We start from the raw sequence: 17,133 nt of genomic DNA, 5'->3' as shown, positions 1-17,133 counted from the left end.
TTTTGAACTATGTTTCTCTTACATATGTCTTTTCTACTTTTTTAAAGGTAAGTTTAAGAAATGGGTCCAAAAAAATTTCAGGCCTATATGTCAACAACAGGAAAAGTACTACAAAATATTAAATATGCATTTATGACAATAAGACATAAAGGCTAACAAGATAGTCATTCAGTTACAGGAAGTACGTGTTGCTAAGAAATGCATACTTTTACCTTTTATTTCTATTAAGAACCCTTCTGGGGTGCCTGGGTGGCTTAGCTGGTTAAGCGTCTGACTCTTTGATTTTGGCTCAGGTCAAGATCTCAGGGTCATGAGATGGAGCCCCACGATAAGCTCCATGCTCAGTGCAGAGACTGCTTGTCCCTCTTCCTCTGCCCCTCCCTGCTCTCTCTCTCAAATACATACATACATACATATACATACATACAATCTTAGAGGAAAAAAAGAACCCTTCTGAAGGAATCAAGGCTTTTTTTTTTCATAGTCTGATAGCTAAGGAGGAATTACCTTTTTTTATTATTTTTTATTTATTTATTTGAAAGAGAGAGTGTGTGAAAGAGGCAGCACAAGCAGAAATTTGTTTTTATGCTAACCTTGCTTCTAGGATCACTGATAAAACACTGGAAAATCACTTGGCATCCTTAAGTTATAGAGAGTGCATATGTATACACGCACAAATACCTACATCTCTACATACATATGAAATATGATTGTATCTCACTGAGTAAATGGAATTTGCTAATGAAGAAATTCAGTTCAAAGGAAGACCTCCTCCAAACACATTGGCTTGGAGAAATGCATGACTCCTCTCTGGCTCTCCCCATTCAGTATAGATTTATATAAGCATATTCATCACTTCCTGGAAAAGGCAGGGTAACCCAGAGAGAAGAGCTTGGGTTTTGAAGTCAATGTGACATCTGTTTGAGTGAACCATTTAATAGGTATATGACCTTGGGCAGTAATTTAAACTCTTTGAATCAGGAAGCCCATTTAAAATGAAAATAAAATTCCCACATTGCAGGGTTGTTGGGATGACTGAATAAAGCTAAGTGTGCAGGGCGCCTGGGTGGCTCAGTCGTTAAGCGTCTGCCTTCAGCTCAGGTCATGATCCCAGGGTCCTGGGATCGAGTCCCGCATTGGGCTCCTTGCTCGGCAGGAAGCCTGCTTCTCCCTCTCCCACTCCCCCTGCTTGTGTTCCTGCTCTCGCTGTCTCTCTCTCTGTCAAATAAATAAATAAAAATCTTTAAAAATTAAAAAATTAAAAAATTAAAAAAAAGCTAAGTGTGCAAAGCACTTAACCAAGCACCTGGCAAGAGAAAGCTGTCGGTAAACAACAGCTATTATATTAAGATTCGTTGGTTTGGCGAGCTGGGGAGGGGGAAGTTCACTACATTCACTTCAGGTTAATAGATAAATTCTATTTAAAAATACAACAAAAAAGATTATATAACGGTTGCCTTCTAAACTGGTATACTATACACAATAATTATTCCTTGAAAATTTAATATTTGGAAATATATTAGTTTTTCGTAAATATTGAATGGGACACAGTGCAGGTGGGGCTGATTAACTCAAACTACAAAGACTTCATTCCTCTGTTATTATAGTGCCTAAGAATCATATATGTCAGAATGCCTGGGTGGCTCAGTCGGTTGGGCATCTGCCTTCGGCTGGGGTCATGATCCCGGAGTCCTGGGGTCAAGCCCCGCATCGGGCTCCCTGCACAGCAGGGAGTCAGCTTCTCCCTCTGCCCCTCACCCCGTTCTCGTGCTCTCTTTCATTCTCTCTCTCAAATAAATAAATAAAATATTTTAAAAAATAAATAAATAAAGGCCATATACAAGTCCACAGCTAACATACTTAATGGTGAAAAGCTGAAAGCTTTAAAAAAAAAAAGAGAAAAAATCGCCTATGTCCTCCAAGTTTACTTGTATTATGAGATTAAATTAATTTCTAATAAAATTAGAAAGATTAAAGCACAAATACCCATACCCTTCAACTATCAGCTCTTGGATTAAAGCCGTGATTAAAGTATCCAAATAACACAGATAATGAGCATTCTAAATTAGCTATAAGTCACATGATTTTTTTCTCCCTACACAATACAGTTAACCTCTCTGAAAATATTTTGCCTAGCTTATAAATTAATTTGTAGTCCTTAATACACTCCAGCTGAGTAGTAAGAAATAAGCAACCAATAGACCTGGCTACAAGTTAAAAATTAGCCCTAGATAATTCTGACAGCATGGCCTCACAAAGAACTATTCACCTATTTGCTCTGAGAAAAGTAACAATTTATGTCAGAGAAGGGGTAAAAAATGCTGATCTCATGGAATTCACAGCATAATACAACTCTACAGAAATGGTTTTTAAAAAAATAATATACTGATAAATGTTTGACGTTATTTATAAAAAGAGTTCAAAACAAGTTTGGCTCAAGGCTATTGTTATACCTATTTATTCCCCCAACAGTTTCTAATTTGTTTTTTTTTTCCCTAGTTTTTTTTTAATAAGTTGTCCTATTTTATGTTTTAATCTATTAAATTCTAATCAAACTGTATGTATTCTTACATTTTTCAAATGATAAATATAAACAAAAATGGTAAAATATCACAGCAATATTCTAACCAAAAATGCTTTCAATAATATTAATATTAATAAAGTAACTAAATAAATAAAGTAACTACAGTAGAATTCTTAGGAGAAAAGCCAAATTATTATACCTAGTTTTATTCATTTGTAACCTGGAATTAATATATTCCCTTTCCCAACTTTTTGTCATTAGTGGCCAAAAATGAACAGAAACCTATCTTTTTAATATGAAATTAAATATATTTTGGGGTGCCTGGGTGGCTCAGTTGGTTAAGTGTCTGCCTTCAGCTCAGGTCATGATCTTGGGGTCCTGGAATCAAGCCCTGCGTCAGGCTCCCTGCTCAGTGGGGAGTCTGCTTCTCCCTCTGCCAATCTCTCTCAAATAAATGATAAAATCTAAAAAAAAAAAAAAAAAAAAGATATTTTACAATAGGACTGTTTAGGTAATGCATAAATAAGTCATGGATCACTCAGGACCACGCCAGGTCTATTGGTTGCTTATTTCTTACTACTCAGCTGGAGTGTATTAAGGACTACAAATTAATTTATAAGCTAGGCAAAATATTTTCAGAGAGGTTAACTGTATTGTATAGGGAGAAAAAAATCATGTGACTTATAGCTAATTTAGAATTTTGTGGATTCCTTTTTAAATAAATGGTTATTTTTCATAACCTAACCATAAATTAAAACTACTTGATTCCTTTGTTAATGGCTTTCCCCTATAAAGTACATTAACTTCTTCTGGAGTCTTAAACTCTAATACATGCAGATTATTATTAAAGGTCCCAGTTGTCTCCCTTCCCATAGAATTCTTCTTCCTGCTGAAACAGGAAAACAGACAATAAAATGCTGCCATATCTATATCGCAATAGAAAACTTGGTTTAAGCAACTTCCTAGCGGCTCTGTCTACTTTAATTCTAACATATCAAAAAGAAACAGTTACCCAAGGCATATTTGGGACTGTCTACATCGCTTTCTACTATCTGAATTCACGTTGACAGGTCTTAGAATACTTCCACAACTTTAAGGAATCCCTAGTGCATTTCTTTTCCATAAAAGAATATACATTATAAATTTCTGTTCAACTGTTTTTTTGTTAATGGTAACATAATTTTCAACACTATAAAGACCAAGTCTTATATGACTGGCTTCAAACAGTTAAAATTCCCATTACCTATATATACAATAAGTGTATAAAGAGTAATTTCTTATTTTGATATTTTAACTACATTTTAGTAGAAATACTTCCTTATGACTACAATCTAAGGAATACTAGCAACACTATTCAAAGACAAGTAATAACCACTCCTAACCTCCTTAATTTTAAGACCCCTGGATTAACCAAACACGAAGAATCATTTACACTGAGAAGCCCTGAGAGAAAATAAGTAGAGAAGGAAATTCATCAAAAACAAGCTGACACAATAATGAAGGGGAAAAAATGAAATAATATCAATATAAAATTCAGTCTCCATCAAAGATACACATATACACAAAACCACCTCAGGACCCTTGCACAAGCTGTTCCCTCTTCCTGGAGCACTTTTACCCCAGATAACAGCATAGCTCACTCCCTCACCTCAAAGTCAGCTTCTCAGTGAGGGATGCTCTGACCACACTTCATAAATCACAAACCAGCCCACTGCACCCCCATCACTCCTAATTCCCCTTAATGTTCTATTTCTCTTCCACTGAACTTACCACGTGCAAGACTACAGGGTATTCTTATTTTGTTTATTCTCAGTCTTCCTCTCCTCCCCAATAAAACGTAAAGCCCACAAAGGCAGAGATTTTTAGTCATTTTTGTTCACTGATATATTCTTAGTGGCTAGAAAAGTGCTTAGAACATAGTGGGCACTCAGGAAATATCTGCTGAGTGACGACTAAATGAAAGAATACATAATTATGAACATAATGAATAGACCCAAAGCAATGTATTTTTGTGTTCCCACTGGAGATCAGGTGACTGAACCTGATTTTAATTAGCCAAGAGGTCATATAAATAAGTATATACATAGGGATGCAAATTACTCTACATTTTCCCCCTTTAACATCTCAATCAGTAACACATAATTACCTGCATCTTCCAATAGAGCACAGAGCAATGGGATCACCCACCACAGCAACCAGGGATTGTGCTCTTGTGATGGCAGTATTGAGAAGTTTGTAGTTAGATAAAAAACCATAATCTAAATCCTCTGTGGAATCTTCCAGCAGCTGCTCTTTCTTTTTAATCGGTGTCTGTTTATGTTTACAAGTATGCCTTGTACGTACTGTACTAAGAAACAAAACTCTGAACTGTTTTCCTATAAAAAAATAAATAAATAAGAGACTTAAGACAACGCATTTCAGTTTTTAAATGTTATTGCTAAGTAACAAGTGTCCGTGAGAAACTGAAACTCCTATGTCCTGCAGGTGGGAATGTCAAAGGGTATGTAAAACACTCTGGAAAGTAGTGCGGCAGCTCCTAAAACAATTAAACATAAAACTAAAACACAAAATTAAATTTAAGCATAGAATTAACACAGGATCCAGCAATTCCACTTCTGGGCATTTACCCAAAAAAAACTGAAAGCAGGATCTCAAACAGATAATTTATATACCCATGTTCATAACAGCCATTAGTCATGGGGGCAAAAGGTAGAAACAACCCAAGTGTCCATCGACAGATGAATGGATAAACAAAATGTGGTGTATACATACCATGGAATATCATTCAGCCTTAACCAACTGAGCCACCCAGGCGCCCCTATCATGCAGCCTTAAAAAGGAAGGGCATTCTGACACACGCTGCAACATGGATGAACCCTGAAAACATTACGCTAAATAAAATAAGCCAGTCACAAAAGGACAAATACCACAGGACCACACTTATATAAAGTACCTAGAGTGGTCAAATTCACAGAGAGAAAGCAGAATGGTGGTTGCCAGGGGGAAGAGGGAAGTGGGACAGGGAGTTATTGTTTAATGGGTACAGAATTTCAGTTTCACAAGATGAAAAGAGTTCTGGAGACGGATGGTGGTGATGGTTGCACAACAAGGTGAATGTCCTTAATGCCACTGAACTGTGGCATTTTATGTATTTTTGAACTGGAAAGACACTTTCAGAATGAACACATGAAAATGGTTAAAATGATAAATTTTTTAAAATTTAAAAAAATACTATTGCTGGAACCAGCCTTAATGATTATCTCATCTAAGGTCCCACTCAACACAAGGACCATTCCTTGAAGCAAGGTCATCTAGCCTCTCCCTAACCAAAGGCAGACACAGCTGATTGCATAAGGAAGGCTTACTGAGACTCTAGTTTGCACAACATTTTTTCTTCTGCTCTTTCTTTTTTTTTTTAAAAAAGATTTTATTCATTTATTTGAGAGAGAGAATGAGATAGAGAGAGCATGAGAGTGGGGAGGGTCAGAGGGAGAAGCAGACTCCCCGCCGAGTAGGGAGCCCGATGTGGGACTCGATCCCGGGACTCCAGGATCATGACCTGAGCCGAAGGCAGTCGCTTAACCAACTGAGCCACCCAGGTGCCCGCTTCTGCTCTTTCTTATAGCAACACATCTATTTCCTCATTCTGTGACAAATCTACAAATTTCTGAATACAGTTTTAATATCAATCTTCAGTCTTCTCTAGCCAAACAACCCAGGTTCTTTCAATCATTTCTGATTGCCCCCACGTGGCAGTTTTTAGACCATTACTTGTCCTAGGTCTCCTTTGGGTGCTTCTTATCTTACTGGTAATATTCCTTCTAAATTCAAGCCCAAATGTCCACTCTCACCATTACCATTTAACATAGTACTGGAAGCCTTAGCCTCAATCAGACAACAAAAAGGAAAAAAAGGCATCCAAATCGGCAAGGACAAAGTCAAACTTCCACTATTTGCAGACAACATGATACTCTGTGCAGAAAACCCACAAGACACCACCAATATAATGCTAGAACTAATACATGAATTCAGCAAAGTCGCAGGATATAAAATCAAAGTGCAGAAATCTGTTGCATTTCTATATACAAAAAATGAAGCAGGGGCGCCTGGGTGGCTCAGTTGTTAAGCGTCTGCCTTCGGCTCAGGTCATGATCCCAGAGTCCTGGGATCGAGCCCCGCATCGGGCTCCCTGCTCCGCGGGAAGCCTGCTTCTCCCTCTCCCACTCCCCCTGCTTGTGCTCTCTCTCTTGCTGTGTCTCTCTCTGTCAAATAAATAAATGAAATCTTAAAAAAAAAAAAAAATGAAGCAGAAGAAAAAGAAATCAAGAGTCGATCCCTTTTGCAATCGCAGCAAAAGCCATAAGATACCTGGGAATAAACCTAACTAAAGAGGTAAAAGATCTGTACTCTAAAAACTACAGAATGCTTATGAAAGAAATTGAAGAGGACACAAAGAAATGGAAAAGCATTCCATGCTCGTGGATTGGAAGAACAAACGTTAAAATGTCTATACTACCCCCCAAAAATCTACACATTTAATGCAATCCCTATCAAAATGCTACCAGCATTTTTCACAGACCTAGAACAAACAATCCTAAAATTTGTATGGAACCACAAAAGACCCCAAACAGCCAAGGCAGTTCTGAAAAGGAAAAACAAAACTGGAGACATCACAATTCTGGATTTCAAGCTATATTACAAAGCTGTAGTCATTAAGCAAATATGGTCCTGGCACAAAAAGAGACACACAGATCAATGGAACAGAACAGAAAACCCAGAAATGGACCCAAAACTATATGGTCAACTAATCTTCAACAAAGCAGGAAAGAATATCCAAAGGAAAAAAGACAGTCTCTTCAACAAATGGTGTTGGGAAAACCGGACAGCCACATGCAGAAGAATGAAACTGGACCCCTTTCTTATTCCATACACAAAAATAAATTCAAAATGGACGAAAGACCTAAATGTGAGACAGGAAACCATCAAAATTCTACAGAACACAGGCAGCAACCTCTTCAACCTCGGCTGGAGCAACTTCTTACTAGACATGTCCCTGGAGGCAAGGGAAACAAAAGCAAAAATGAACTAGTAGGACTTCAAGATAAAAAGCTTCTGCACAACAAAGGAAACAATCAACAAAACTAAAAGGCAACCTACGGAATGGGAGAAGATATTTCAAGCCACATATCTGATAAAGGGTTATTATGCAAAATCTATAAAGAGCTCATCAAAAGCAACACCCAAAAAACAAATAATCCAGTTAAGAAATGAGCAGAAGACACAAATAGACACTTTTCCAAAGAAGACATCCAGATGGCTAACAGACACACGAAAAGATGCTCAATATCACTCATCATCAGGGAAATACAAATCAAAACCACAATGATGGGGCACTGGGGTGGCTCAGTCGGTCAAGTGTCCTACTCTTGGTTTCGGCTCCGGTCATGATCTCAGGATTGTGGGACTGAGCCCCACACTGGGCACCGTGCTCAGCAGGGAGTCCGTTTGAGATTCTCTCCCTTTCCCTCTCCTTCCCACTCCGTCCCGCTTCCCCACTCAATACTCGCCCTCTCTCTAAAATAGATAAAATCTTAAAAAAAAAAATCAAAACCATGTACCTCAGACCTGTCAGAATGACTAAAATTAACAACACAAGAAACAACAGGTATCGACGAGGATGCGGAGAAAGGGGAACCCTCTTGAACTGTTGGTGGGAATGCAAACTGGTGCAGCCACTCTGGAGGTTCCTCAAAAAAATAAAACTGAATTATCTTACGATCCAGCAATTGCACTACTAGGTATTTACCCAAAGGATACAAAAATACAGATTCAAAGGGGTATATGCACCCCATGTTTATAGCAGCATTATCAACAATAGCCAAACTATGGAAAGAGCCCAAATGTCCATCAACTGACGAATGGATAAAGAAGATGTGGTACGCATACACATGCACGCGCGCGCGCACACACACACACACACACACAACACACACACACACAGGCCGGAATATTACTAAGCCATCCAAAAGAATGAAACCTTGCCATTTGCAATGACATGGATGGAACTAGAATGTATTATGCTAAGGGAAATAAGTTAATCACAGAAAGAAAAATACCATATGATTTCACTCATATGTAGAATTTAAGAAACGTAACAGGTGAACATATGGGAAGGAGGGAAGGGAAAACAAATCATAGAGACTCTTAACAGAGAACAAACTGAGGGTTGGTGGAGGGAGGTGGGTTGGGGAGGGGCTAGATGGGAGATGGGTATTAAGGAGGGCACTCGTTGTGATGAGCACTGGGTGTTGTATGTAAGTGACGAATCACTGAATTTTACTCCTGAAACCAGTATTACACTATATGTTAACTAAAATGTAAATAAATATTGAAACAAACGCCCAAATTCTGAGGGATCTGGACAACACATGATATAGAACTATTTTGTCCCCATAACCTAAAACTGTATTACTCTTACTATTGTATATTCCCATGAAACCTAAAACTGTAATTATACTGGACTTTTCCAGCACTCACATGATAGTGTTGCTACATATATTTAAAAGCACAAACTCGGGGCGCCTGGGTGGCTCAGTCACTTAAGCATCGGACTTCAGCTCAAGTCACGATCTCAGGTCCTGGGACTGGGACCCACATCGGTCTCCACACTCAGCAGGGAGTCTGCTTGTCCCTCTCCTCTCCCTCCACCCCTGCCCGCCCCTTCTAATAAATAAAATCTTTTCAAAAAAATAAAAGCACAAACTCTATAGCAACTAATTACATGAAGGCAATTTAAATGAGCTCCTGGTAACTATTCACTTAGGAACGTCTATAGATAAAAAACAAACTGTGCCTTTAAAAATGCATTTAAACAGAATATGCTTGACAGGTTCAAGTTTTTGAAAATCTTTATGAACAAATCAGTCTTCAGATACAGTACAGTGACAGGAGGTGGCGCACACTACTGTGATTGTAACTATTGCACACAGATGTAGTGTGTGGCATTCACACCATTATGGTCACTGAAAAAACCCATTTGTTCCTGCTTCTTTCATCTGGATATAAAAATGTAATAAACACGTAAATGAGCTTGACCTTTAATTGCCAAATTTGGCATTAACGAATTTGGTATGAAATGAATACACAACTGCTTGTCCAGAAAAAAAGATCTTGAGAATTAAGAATCAAATGTGCACACACTTTAAGAATAACTTAGTTCAATTAATACTTACCTTGAACATTTAGCACCCTTTCTACATTAACATCAGATAATCTCTTTTTTCGAAGTTCAGCACGTATCCTGAACACCTGATCAGCATATGGCGTCACCACACCAATACTGCCATCATCCAACTTCCCCCACGCTACTGGCCACTTCCTTCTCAACTCTTCCACACGTTCCACCACTTCGAACACCTTTAAACAAACACACATATGCATATTAAAGATAGCGTAACTGAAGCAAATGTATAAAGGATGCCATTTTAGCAAATGTCATTTAAAAACTACCTCTAAATAGGAGTAATGCTTTGCTGAAACAAAAGGAGAAAAATTTTATGTACATTTCAAACAGGAAAATTCTACCCAAGTAAAATGCACCCAGGGAAAACATGAATATCAGACACAATGTAATGGGCAAATGGCCTTCATCCTTCATCCAGCCTCCATTCTTAAATGGGGACAGGTTCAATTTCCTATGTGGGGAGGAGGACAAAGATAGGGCCATGAAACTGGCAACCCCATCTACGGAGTCAGGGAAGCAATTCCCCACATTCCCAGGATTTCTCAGTCCATTCACTCGATACGAGGCCAGTGAAATGAACAGCCAACTGAAAGAGTCCTAGAGTCAGTGCCACCATTAAGTCTCAGCAGTACAAGATCTAGCACTGTCACCGTCCCCCACTGATACAACTAAGCAAAGCAGCCAACAGCTAACATAACCACAGTTGGGACTAAGACAAATCTGAATTGGAGAGACACTTTGACGATTCACTGCCTCCTAGTAATACAAGTTTGCCCAAGCCATTTAATTAACCTTACAATAAAGTAACACCATATTCTACCCAACTGAATTTATTCAATCTATTTTAATACAATGAATTGATCGAAGTTTCAATGCTTGGAGCAGTGGAGGAAACAATGATTAATAAAACATGTTCCTTGCCTGCTGAGAGACTGCTGTATATTTAGAAAACAGATTCCATATATATGTATGTATATTCCATATATATATATATATATATATATATGAAAATGGTAGGCTCAACAAAGGGTCAGGCCAGACTCTAGGAGCATAGAGAAGAAAGTTGGTTGTTTTTTTTTTTGTTTTTTTAAGAGTTTATTTATTTATTTGAGAGAGAACGTGCACGCTCACGAGCAGGGGGAAAAGCAGAGGGGAAGGGGAAGGAGGGGAAAAGAATTTCAAGCAGACTATGCACAGAGCCTGATGTGGGGCTCGATCTCACAACTCTGAGATCAAGCCTTGAGTCGAAACCGAAAGTCAGAGGCTCAACCAACTGAGCCACCGAGGCGCCCTGAGAATAAAGTTTTTTAAATGTATTTTAAATAACATTATTTAATATTTGTTAATAATATGTATTTACATTTACAATGTTAAATATACTTAATAAAATTTGACAGTATTTTTATTTCTTTCAAGAACTTGAGGATTATCAGCTAGGATTCACTTCTCACTGCCAGATACAAACTCAATGAATGACAGAGGTATGTACTAGAGTCTCCCTATTGTCACAATGATTTAACATCAAGTGCTTCAGATATATAGACTGCCCAAGGGTTCTGAAGAGTAAACTGGACTGAAGGTATGGCGCTCTCACTAGAAGGAACAAGAAAGGCGGGCCTGAGTCTACTGCAATAAAGAATAAGAAAAACCTATCTTCACCCATTTTGTTAAATATGGGGGTAGATGAAAGTTGGGGAGACACCTCTACTGCCCGCCCCACCCAAACATACACACAGAGTTCCTACCACTAAGCAATACAAAACCATCTCTCCACCTCATCCCTCTGTGAAGGGATGCCTAAAACTGAAGTCAAAATACATAGACTTGGAATGGTGATATAAGGAGCTTGGGGAAACTTCTCTCCCAGACAGACATCTATTAAGCTGGTCAAAATTTGCAAAGTCTCTGGAGATTGATCAAAAACTTTACAAGAAATTGAGAAGCATTTATTCAACAAAGTGTATAGAAACTCAGTAAGAAGAGGGAGGCCAGGGCATTCAAGCTAGGTACTGCACCCATCCCCACACAGCTCTTACAGAAAGGCTATCTCAGCAGCTGAGAGGCAGTTCCCCTCTCCCCTAGCTCCCTGGGATGAAAGAGTTACTCCAGGTGGTTTGGGCAGCTGGTGAGCATCAGATCCCATTTTCCACAGCTCTATGCTGCAGAACACCTATACTGAACAGTTAACAGCAGTTGATTTTCTTATACTGCCTTCTAACTATAGACCTCTGATCAATTTTTAAAAGGAAAGATGAATTACCGTTACATAATAAGACCCATTTCTTTGTAAATAAAATGAGTAAAGCATGGGACTCAAGAGAAGAAAGGGAAATGGAGATCACAGATCAAGACCCATTCCTCTAATGACCAACCAAGCATACCCCCTCCTCTGGGTTTCCTGAAGTCCAGAACTCCACTCCCTTATGACAGCCAGAACCTAACCCCAGAGTCTCTGGCCTACTGGCCCTTAAAGACTTCACCAGGTTTTTGTCTGCTGCCTGACCATTTACCCACGTTCTCTCTAAGCTTAGAAAGTCAGAAACTATAAGAGAACCATACAGGTCATAGCACATAATGGCTTAGCCACACTGTCATCTGGGCCTGTATAATCTCTCCGGAGCACAGGATTCTGCAATTCAAGTCTTACTCATTTAAAACAATAACTCATTTGAGGGGCGCCTGAGTGGTTCAGTCATTAAGTGTCTGCCTTCGGCTCAGGTCATGGTCCCAGGGTCCTGGGATCGAGCCCCGCATCAGGCTCCCTGCTCCGCGGGAAGCCTGCTTCTCCCTCTCCCACTCCCCCTGCTTGTGTTCCCTCTCTTGCTGTCTCTCTCTCTGTCAAATAAATAAAAAATAAAATCTTTAAATAAATAAAATAATAACTCATTTGAGTATGTACTATGAAATATAATCACAGTCTATTTTAGTCAGCTAACAATAATAATTATATGAAAATAATATTGGCTTTTCTTTTAAACGAAGTAATGTATTTTGTATTTTGTCATAAGAAATGTAAATCAAGGGGCGCCTGGGTGGCTCAGTCGATTAAGCATCTGCCTTCAGCTCAGGTCATGATCCCAGGGTCCTGGGATCGAGCCCCACATCGGGCTCCCTGCTCAGTGGAGAGTCTGCTTCTCCCTCTCCCTCTGCCTCTTCCTCTCCCCCTGCTTGTGCTCTCTCTCTGTCAAATAAATAAAAAATAAAATCTTAAAAAAAAAAAAGACATGCAAATCAAATGTAATCAAAATGTAAATCAGTTTTTGTTTCCCACAGGAGACTGATCATAACAAATCAACGGAATACAAAAAGAATAAACTTTACATGCTATTTTCTGTAAATGACATACAATAGGATGTCAACCCAAAATCGTAAATGAACAGTCAACAAGAATTGACCATGTGACGGTGAAAATGTCAATAATCTGCAAAAGAACTAAGGTACCTCTGCATTATTATAAAAAGCTGTGCTATTTTTTTCTTGTACATCTTCCCCTCGTGCTGTAAAGAAAGTTAGTGGGTAGAAATCCTTGTGCGCTGGTTGCTTTCCACTGGCCATCAGTTTGCCCTCATAGAAGAGCTCAGAGGTGTAACTGCCAAAAAAAGACCAAAATAAATAAATAAATAAATAGTGATTTATCACCAAAATTAACTTTATCCATAAGAAAAAAATTATATTGACTATAAATTATAGTCAACTCTAATAATGCTGCTTTATGTCCATGATTAATTTTAATTCAAACACCTAACACCTATGAGGGCAAGACTGTCCCCAAAATTAATCACAGCAATAACAACAGAGTAGGCTCCTAGTATACCATTGCTAAATGAATCTGGTCAGATGTGAAGCCAGAATATAGAAAGAAAAGGAAGAAATGACAATAGTCAATACTAGATAAGAATCTTGCTCTATGAGGAAATTGCTAGCTATTTTCCTGGTTAATACATATTTTTATTTATATGGATCATTTACTTACACATGCAAACACAAAGATATATAGACACTGAAACACATACAACCAAAGGACATTCAAGTCTTCAGCTGCAAAAAGAATACTTTTTACTGATGAAAAATACTAAGTACTTGATTCATTACTGACTGCAGCAAATGACTGGCAACAATAAGGAGAACCACATTTTGAGAGATTGATAAAAGCCATAGTTAAATCTAAATTTATTTTTATATCTATCTTATTGTTTTCAGAGAAACCTAAAAATGGTTTTCACTGACTAATATAATCAATATTACTAAATTATACTAAACTTTAAAAAACTAAGTTTTTGGTGGGGTAGTGATGGGAAAGGAGCACAAACGGGCTTTCCAGAGTGCTGCTAATGTTCTGTTTCTTTATCTGGAGGCCGGGTTACATAGGTATGTTCAATTTGTGACTGTTCATTGAGCTGTCACTTAGGATATTTTTACTTTTATAGAGGCATACTGTATTTAATAGAAAACTTTAAAAACTTTATGACTAAGTTTCATGGTTTTTCCTTCCTTACTTGCTTCCTCCCTTCTTTCCCTACTTTTAAAACAGATTCCTTATATAACACAGCCAGACATAAAAGAAACTACTATGTGTTCTGTCAATGTATCTGTTTATTACCTCATGTAGTTTTACATATATATTACATATTTAGTCACAGGAAAACATCATAACTGGTAGAAACTAAAATTTTAGTTTCCAGGATTGCCTATTTTGTGAAAAATTGCAGCTGACCTTTGAGGTACTCTTTTTCAGAAATAAAATTTAACATAATTTGCAATGCTAGGGACACCACGTAACTGCTGGGAACAGTCTGTCCCTCGTACCAGTGCCATACAGAGTTCGCACCCACCAGACTGCAGGAAGTGTGATACAGAAGGGGCAGTTCACACCTACTTGATGATAGCTTCATGGGAGCGGTAGTTCTCACATAGGAGGATCCTACATGGAAACTCGGCAGGGTAATGCTCATAGAGTCGATCAAGTAATGAAACATGAAGGTTTCTCTCCCTGGCAAACTCGCTGTAAACAAAAGGACTGAGCTGTAACAGACAAACATACAGAGAAAATTTAACTAAATATGCAAGTAGCACTTTTTTGACCTACTTATAAAAAAAATCCACTACGCTGAAACCTCTAATGTACTAAATCTCAACATGCTGAATGCTGGAATAAGCAGAATTGAAAATACTTTCTCTGAACAATTTTACTACTATAAAGAACTAGGCTAAAATTTCTAACTTTTCATTTCAGTATATCAACAGTAGCACAGAGTTTCTACACATAGATTAACAAAGAGCTCCTCCAACATAATAATAAATAGCTATTACTTCACTAACTTTCAGAGATGCAACCCACTGCATCACTGGGAGAGTCAATCAGTTATTTCACTAAAACTGATCAACTATTTAAAAGGGTGAGCTGGAAGGATATACAGCCTATGACTAAAAAATTTAATTTAATAATCAGTAAAATAATGCTTTTTATCTCATAAAGTATAAGGAGCCATTCTTGATCATACCTTTGATGACTAAAGAACAAAATTAAACTACTTTCGGCAAAGAAACAAAAACAGAATTTCTTCCTCTACATTCAGCTCTTTCCTGGATGTCGTCAGAGCTACAATACTATATAGGTTCAATCCCGGTTACAGCAGAAGAGAAAGAACTTCAAACTGCAACTTTGTAAAACAAAGATTAATACAAAAATTCTCTCTCTCTTTCCTTATATAGGTACTGAAATACATAAAATCAGACACATTCTTTGAGATGTGGGCTATCATTTTGAATTAAGTATACTCTGTTTCCTATGATGGCAAAAAAAATCAACCCTTCATGAAAACAAATGCTAGGGACAAGAACTGGAGAACTGTAGGAAGGATAACTTAAGTTTATTTTCTAAAGAAAAGTAAAAATCAAATAGTCACACTCTAGAAAGCTCATCTTCAAATTAAAAACATGAAAATTATAACACTGACAGACTCATTCATTCCACTCCCTATCCAAAGAAGGAAAAAAAACAGTGGGATAGTAATTTTCCTTCTGAAAAAGCAGTATTTTTCATTATTAGTACAGAAATATTTAAAGTACTTAAACTGTAATACATAGCACAATCTCAGAGGACGTTTTAGAAAACAGAATATTAAACATCAAAATATAATTAGTAGTTCCTTCAATATGATGACTCAGAGGGCACATACCTGCATGTGGTCACCAGCCAAGACAATCCGAGTGTTTTTAGTTGCTAACGCTAGAGGCATAATGGTTTCACACTCCATGGCCTGGGCAGCTTCGTCTAACAGGATGTGTGTAAAAAAAACCCTACAAAGCACAGTAATAAACACAGTAAAGCAACACACAGCAGCAATAAAGGCAGCAGCAGTTCTTTCCTTTTCTGCTAAGGCAAGAGTTCAGTGGGCTCATTTCAGAGTTACGAGTACTTGTAATGCCAATCCTCAATTTAGAAAATCGTTAATTTAAATCATTATTTAAAGAACGGAGATGAAAAGAAAGAACTATTCTACCCAATAATAGATATGAAATGGCATCTGGTGCTAAGGACCCCCCAGAGGAATAGTTGACTGAGTACATATTAAAAAGATGTTTGAAGTACAAGATAGCAGCTTTTCATCAAAAAAGAAGGGCTGGCAACTAGACACTGATAGTCCTCTCATTATTTATGTGACGAAATATCAAAAATAAAACAATGGCAGTTTATAAGTAACTTTAGCTTTACCATACGTATTGAACATTAAAGAAAATCATACCTGAAATCTAATATAAGGGAGAAAGTTATAATCCAACCTTGACTGAAACAAAGAGGTTATCGATTAGCAATTCACTAATTTGATTATTTAGGGGTGTGTGTATGTGTGTATAAAATTATTTAGTCTAACAGCCTACCCTGGCTGAAAAACAGAATCACCAGTGTGCAAAAAATGACAGACAGATGTCAAGCATCTAGAGTAGGAGGCATCTCACATCTTGAATGCTATTGCCACTCACCCTGGGGCACAAGATTCTGTGTACAGAAGGGAGGAGAAAGTCCTTTTGCCCTTAAGTGGGGGGAAAGAGGCAAAAATCTCACGGTCTCAATGTGGAGAAGGAAAAAGTTCTCCCCTATGGCCAATACACCGAATTAGGAAGAAGGGGGCCTTCTTTTTACTACCATAGCAAAAGAACAAAATAGTGTCTCAACAGAATAAAACTCTCTGGATTAATTAGCCTCCTCTGAGGAGGGCCCAAGAACTGAACCTCTATTGCTATCCCTATTTCTATGAATATCGGCAAGTTCCAAACCATTTTTTATGCAACTCTGTAATGCAACTTGTTTTTTGGTTGGGAACCTTCTAAATCTTACTAACTGGCAGTAATAACCACCATCATC

At 37.9% G+C, this 17,133-nt stretch overlaps 1 protein-coding gene across 1 annotated transcript in view; it reads right to left on the bottom strand.

Moving 5' to 3' along the window:
- Positions 1-17,133, bottom strand: part of HELZ (helicase with zinc finger) — a 160,032-nt gene that overhangs the window by 52,329 nt on the left and 90,570 nt on the right. Inside the window, exons 18-22 of the mRNA XM_021678518.2 lie at positions 15,947-16,067; positions 14,644-14,789; positions 13,209-13,356; positions 9,757-9,940; positions 4,671-4,899 (exon numbers count right to left, since the gene is read on the bottom strand). Coding sequence (XP_021534193.1) covers positions 4,671-4,899; positions 9,757-9,940; positions 13,209-13,356; positions 14,644-14,789; positions 15,947-16,067 — 828 coding nt within the window. The remainder of the gene's footprint in view (positions 1-4,670; positions 4,900-9,756; positions 9,941-13,208; positions 13,357-14,643; positions 14,790-15,946; positions 16,068-17,133) is intronic.

This window comes from Neomonachus schauinslandi, chromosome 15 (assembly GCF_002201575.2).
Source record: "Neomonachus schauinslandi chromosome 15, ASM220157v2, whole genome shotgun sequence".
Taxonomy (NCBI): domain Eukaryota; kingdom Metazoa; phylum Chordata; class Mammalia; order Carnivora; family Phocidae; genus Neomonachus; species Neomonachus schauinslandi.
This window is presented reverse-complemented; position numbering and strand designations above follow the sequence as displayed.